The 6,239-nt window shown below is 35.6% G+C and overlaps 1 protein-coding gene across 1 annotated transcript; it reads right to left on the bottom strand.

The window, feature by feature from the left end:
- Positions 1-419: 419 nt before the first annotated feature.
- LOC111400432 lies at positions 420-1,135 on the bottom strand. The gene is made up of 2 exons (XM_023027851.1): positions 1,046-1,135; positions 420-914 (listed from the first exon to the last, which is right to left on the bottom strand). The coding sequence occupies exons 1-2, from the start codon at positions 1,133-1,135 to the stop codon at positions 420-422; spliced, it is 585 nt and encodes a 194-aa protein (XP_022883619.1).
- Positions 1,136-6,239: the final 5,104 nt, after the last annotated feature.

Consider the following 6,239-nt stretch of genomic DNA (forward strand, 5'->3'; position numbering starts at 1 on the left):
TAAAGTACTACTTAAAATGTATTCAAAACAGACCATTTACATGAGTTCCTAAATTAATGCAATCTCTAAAACTACGTGTAATGTAATAGTTAATTAAAATAGCAAAAAGAGATAGAATGATTGGTTGCCTCCCATTAAGCGCTTGATTTATAATCTAGAGCTTGACTTTTTGGGCGATGTCCTTAAGGTGGTTTAAATGGAAATATTTCGCCCTTGCACTCCTTGCAATTTCTAGCCTTGCACCCTCTTTTAGCTCTCCAAATTATGAATTCTCTGTTATTGTCTCTACCAATAATCCCTCCAAAATTTGGTTTTCTCTTCTGATAGTTTTGTTGAGTGGATAGTTCATTTTTGTCAATACAGTTACACTCGTCGAGGTCTAATGGTTGTTTGGATGTATTATGTAATTTAAAAACTTCTTATTCTTCATCCACTCTCAAGATTAGCTCACATTTCTTCATATCAATCAAGGTTCGACCAGTTGCTAAGAATGGTCGCCCCAAGATTATTGGAATATTCCTGTCTTCTTCTATGTCGAGAACAATGAAGTCTGTCGGAAATATTAACTTGCCAGCTTTGATGAGTGCATCCTCAACCTTGCCTCTTGGATGTTTGATGCTTGTATCGACTAGCTCCAATAACATCGTTGTTTCCTTTGCCTCCCCTAATCCCAATTTCCTATATACAGATAAAGGCATTAAGTTAATACTTGCCCTTGTATCACACAAAGCATTAAAAGAACCAGCTTCTCCAATTGAGATAGGTAAAGTGAGACTCCCTGGATCCTTGAGTTTGGGAGGTAGTTTCTTTTGTAGTCTTACACTGCTCTCTCCTGTCAATGCCACAGTTTCAAATTTTGGAAGCTTTCTTTTCTTTGATATCATGTCCCTCAAAATTTTTGCGTAGCTTGGAATCTACCTTATCACATCTATGAACGGGATATTGATATGGAGTTTCTTTAGCACATCCAAAAACTCCTCAAGTTGTTTGTCAACCTTTGTGGGAATGGAATGGGAGCTACATACTCCTTGATAGGATCAGTTACCTTAGCTTGTGGATTGCCTGTATGGTCTTTCAGATTTTTCTCAATTGATTGTTCAGACTCATCTACTTGCTCCTCATCAACTATATGCATTTTGTTCATAATTGTAACTGGTCTTTTGATGGTTATCTCAGGCAATTGTACTCCACTTCTTGTTGTAATTGATTTCACATATGGATCCTCACTTTTTTTTTATCTTTTAAAACACTTATGGCCATTATTTGCTCTTTGGGATTAGTCTCGGTATTGCTTGGTAGTGTACCTAGTGCTCTGCTTGATATAGCAAGTGCCATCTGCTCTATTTCGGTTTCCAAGTTCTTGGTTGCAGCATTCTGATTTTAAAGGGTTGTCTCAATTCTTCTCATGAATTGGTTGTTTATTTCCATGTATTGCTCTGTCTTTTCCATAAATTTGCCAAACATCTCTTCCAACGGACTTTTATTCTTAGGCTATTAATACTGATAACCGTGCGATAATGTGAGATTTTGATTGCTCCAAGAAAAATTTGGGTACTTTCTCCAACCAGGGTTGTATGTATCAGAATGTGGGTTATTTTGATGGTGCTGGCCTCCTTGTACATATTCAACATGTTCAACATTTTGTGCAAGAATTGGACAATTGGTTGTAATACGATCTGCCCCCACATTCTTTTCAACTTAGGAGCTTGACATGTACTGCATTGGCCGACTGTGGTATGCTATCAACCTTATGAACCAGAGAATTAATTTTTGCAGATAACGCTACGTAAGTGTCCACCCCATATATTCCTACTGCCTTTTTATGAATAACCCGCTCAGAAGCCCACATGGTTGTGGTAGTAGCCACTCTCTCAAACAACTCCAAGGCTTCATCAATTGTCTTCGTGGATAAAGAGTCATTGGATGATGAGTCTATCGTGCTTTTGTGAGATGGAAGTAGAACTGCATAAAAATATTGGACTTGAAGCCCTTTACTGATGCCGTGATGAGGATACTTCCGAAACATGTTCTTTAATCTGTTCCATGCCTCATCAAAGGATTCGATTTCTCCTTGCCGAAATATAGATATGTCATGCTTTAAGTTCGCAATCTTCACTAGTGGGAAGAATTTGGTGCAAAATTTTTGAGCAAAGTCATTCCCAATAGTGATGCTGGCAATAGGTTGTGAATCTAATCATTCAAGCACCCTATCCCATAAAGTATGCGGAAATAATCTCAATTTGATTGCATCATCTGAAATCCCTTGATATTTAAAGTGTTGACACATCTCCAAAAATCAAGATATGTGTGTATGTGGATTTTCATCGGCTCTGTCACAGAATTGATGTCCATTTTGAAAATTTTGGATAACATTGGTTTTCAACTGAAAGTTCGACTGCCCAAACGGAGGTTAAAGGATGCTAGATTGGCTCTGAATAATTTGTGGAGTCATGAAGTTCCCAACCAACATGTTCCCTTCATCGACCACTGCTCCTTCGTTGACTTCAATAATCAGATTATTTTGTGCGTTGGCCATCTCTTCTTGTTGTGCTTCTCTGTTTCTCTTTGCCTACAGTGAAAAGTACTTTTGATTTCTAGATTAGCAGGTATCAGTTTATTATCCCTCAAATTTCGCATAAAATGCTTGAAAAAGAAAATAGAAGCACTAAAATAACTTGATAAAGAAAAATAAATAAAATAAAGTAAAAAGTTCGAATTAGTGCCAAGATAAATTAGATTAAGCTAAAATACAATCCCCGACAATGACGCCAAAAATTTGTTCATGAAAATATCTTTCAAATTAAGATCATCAGAAGTGTAGGTTCGTTAACAAGTAATAAAGTGGATTCTAAGTCCAAGTTGAGGCCCAAATTAATTGCAATTTATCTTCCAAGGCCCACTTCATCATAATTAATGCAAGTTAGTCCTTTTCTCCATTGTTTCCTCAATTTTGATCCTCCAACTTTTATCACGCGAGATTTAGTCTACAAACTTCTCTTTAATAGCCAATTGATCATTTTCTTTTCCAATTACTTCAAAACGGGTCCATAAGTAAACAAAAGAAAATTAACCCAAATTAGGTAGAAATTAATAATTTGATGATATAAAGGCTTAATAATATGGCATAAATAAATGCACAAAATGCACTTATCAACATCTTAGACTTGTACAGATTAACCTTAATAGGGTACAAAGATTTGCTAGAAATGGTCCACTTAACACATTTAAGGTCAAAAAACTACCAGTTTGTGATTATTGTTTGGAGAGTAAAATGACCAAGAGATCCTTTCTGACAAAAGGACACAGAGCCAAAGAACTATTAGAATTAGTTCATTCTGATGTATGTGGACACATGATTATGCTTATGAGAGGGGTTATGAATATTTATCACTTTTACAAACGATTACTTTTAGATTCGAATACATCTACCTAATGGCTAGAAAGTCAAATGCTTTTGAAAAATTTAAAGAGTATCAGACTAAAGTCGAGAAATATTTGGGTAAGGGTATTAAGACACTTCAATCAGATCGAGGTAGTGAATATCTATCGAGAGAATTTAGGGACTACTTGAAGAAAATGGTATTGTTTCTTAATTGTGTACAGGTTATACCCTAACAAAATGAAAATAGGACGTCCTTAGACATGGTTAGATCAATAATGAGTTTCACAACTCTACCTACCTCATTTTGGGGATATGTACTAGAAATAGTACCATATGTTCTTAACTTAGATCCTTCTAAATTGGTTACCAAGACTCCCCTGGAATTATGGAATGGGCCCAAGTCCAACTTACGCTACATTCAATTTGGGAAAGGGAAGGTAGAAAAGTTGGAATCTAGATCAGAGATATGACTATTTGATACCCTAAAGGTACTAAGAGATATTATTTTTACAGTCCTCTAGATAGGAAAGTTTTTTTTAGCACAAATTCAACTTTCCTAGATGATAAGTATATTAATGAACGTCAGTCCAAAAGCAAGGTCATGTTGGAAGAAATGAGTGGGAGCAATTCCACCCCATCAAATCTTGAAATGCAATCTTGTGAAAGACAACCTTTGGTGTTAAAAATACCTAAACAATGTATTTTGAGTGGGAGAGATAAGTCATCCAATCCCATGGATAAGGTAAACATTGAAGGTATTGAGGAGGTAATGGAATCATCTAATGGTGATACCAACATTGATACTAACATTACAATTTCAAAAGATGCCACAATCCAGGATCCACCACCCCTTAGACAAAGTTAGAGACTTATCAGACCACCTTCTAGGTATTAGTTAGTTGAAAAGTCCAATCAGGCGATCTCTACAACACAAGTTCATGATCCGACTTTATATAAGGAGGCTACGAGTGATGTAGATGCAGATTATGGCAACAAGCTATGAATACTAAAATGGAATCTATACATTCCAATCATATCTAGGAACTTATAGATCACCAGAATGGATATAACCCATCGGGTGCAAGTGGGTCTATAAGAGAAAGAGATGAGCAGATGGAAAAGTAGAAACTTTCAAAGCAAGGCTAGTGGCTAAGGGTTTTACCTAACAAGAAAGCATCAATTACGAGGAGACCTTTTTGCTTGTGGTTATGCTGAAATTTATCAGAATTCTCTTATCCATTGCATCTTATTTTGATTATGAGGTGTGTCAATTGGATGTCAAGACGGCATTTTTGAATGGCCATCTTGAGAAATATAACTATATGATATAACCAGATGGATTCAGAGAACCTGTTCATGAAAGCAAATTCTACAAGCTTCAATGATCCATTTATGCGTTGAAGCAAGCATCAAGATCTTGGAACAAAAGATTCGACGAAATGATTAAGACATATGATTTGATCAGAACTTTGACGAACCCTGTATCTATAAAAAGATATCGGACAAAATTATAATTTTCCTGGTACTTTATGTGGATGATATTCTACTAATTGGAAATGATGTGGGAATGTTATCGTCTACGAAAGCATGATTGGCCCAACAGTTTTATATGAAGGATTTGGGAGAAACTAACTATGTTCTAGTTATTTAGATCTTAAATGTTCGAAAGAACAGGCAAATAGCTTTATCTCAATCTTCATATATTGATAAAATACTTATCAGATTTGACAATCAAAATCCTAAAAAGGGGTAATTTACCATTCCGATATAGAATCCAACTCTCTCATAAGATTCCTGAAGAGGTAAGGATACTTTATGTATCGGCAGTTAGTAGTCTCATGTATGCTATGCTGCGCACTAAACCTGGCATTTGTTATGTTGTTGGTATGGTGAGTCAATATCAATCTAATCCTAGACCGGAACACTTGGTGGATGTAAAGCATATCCTAAAGTGCCTTCGAAGGATAAGGAATTATATGTTGTTTACTCATCACCAGATCTTATTCCAGTGGGTTATACAGATTCAGAGTTCTAGGTTGATAAGAACTCTCGCAAGTCTATATCAGGATACTATTTACTCTTGTTGGTGGGTCCATTATTTGGAGAAGTATTAAACAATCATATATTGTTGATTCCACCATGGAGGTTGAGTATGTTGTAGCTTGTGAAGTCGCTAAAGAAGCGGTGTGACTCAAAAAATTCCCAACGGACATCGAGGTGGTACCTGCATCTGCATAGCCCTTGACATTGTACTATGATAACAATAGGGTAGTGGCAAATACTAAAGAATTAAGGAGTCATCAAATGGGTAAACATATTGAATGGAAATATCATCTCTTGAGAGAAATAGTTAATAGAAGAGATGTGATTGTTAGTAAAATTGCTATTGGGGATAACCTCGCGAATCCAATTACAAAGAGCCTATCGGCTAAAGTTTTCAATGAACATGTGCAAGGCATGGGGTTAAAAGACCTGACACATATACTTTAGGGCAAGTAAAAAAAAATTTGGATTGTGTGCTCATACAGTATAGTTTTGCTGATGGAAAAAGTAACAATATTCTTATATTGAATAAAATTATGTTTACTTTATTTATTACATTTATTAATTATTGAGCATGCGAAATTAAAGTGCCTATGATAACTTGTGATAATATGAGTTGTGTACTTGTGTTGAGAAGTACAGTGTGACACAATTTATATTTTGATGACAAATAATTTGTTCACAATCTATGTATAAGGGTTGGCACTTTGTACTGGAAGGTTGTAGTATTCACCAATTCACTAGTCGAGTTTATAATTTGTTCTTGTCACAGATATTGTTAAATGTGACACTAGTACACTTGGAATGTATTGAA

This window comes from Olea europaea, chromosome 10 (genome assembly GCF_002742605.1).
Source record: "Olea europaea var. sylvestris chromosome 10, O_europaea_v1, whole genome shotgun sequence".
Classification (NCBI taxonomy): domain Eukaryota; kingdom Viridiplantae; phylum Streptophyta; class Magnoliopsida; order Lamiales; family Oleaceae; genus Olea; species Olea europaea.

Excerpts from the sequence above, each read along its gene's own strand:
- LOC111400432 (XM_023027851.1), bottom strand. The coding sequence starts at position 1,135 with ATGCATATAGTTGATGAGGAGCAAGTAGATGAGTCTGAACAATCAATT. Across the intron at positions 915-1,045 it reads CAGGCAATCCACAAGCTAAG|ATTCCAAGCTACGCAAAAAT; the intron begins GTAACTGATCCT and ends GTGATAAGGTAG.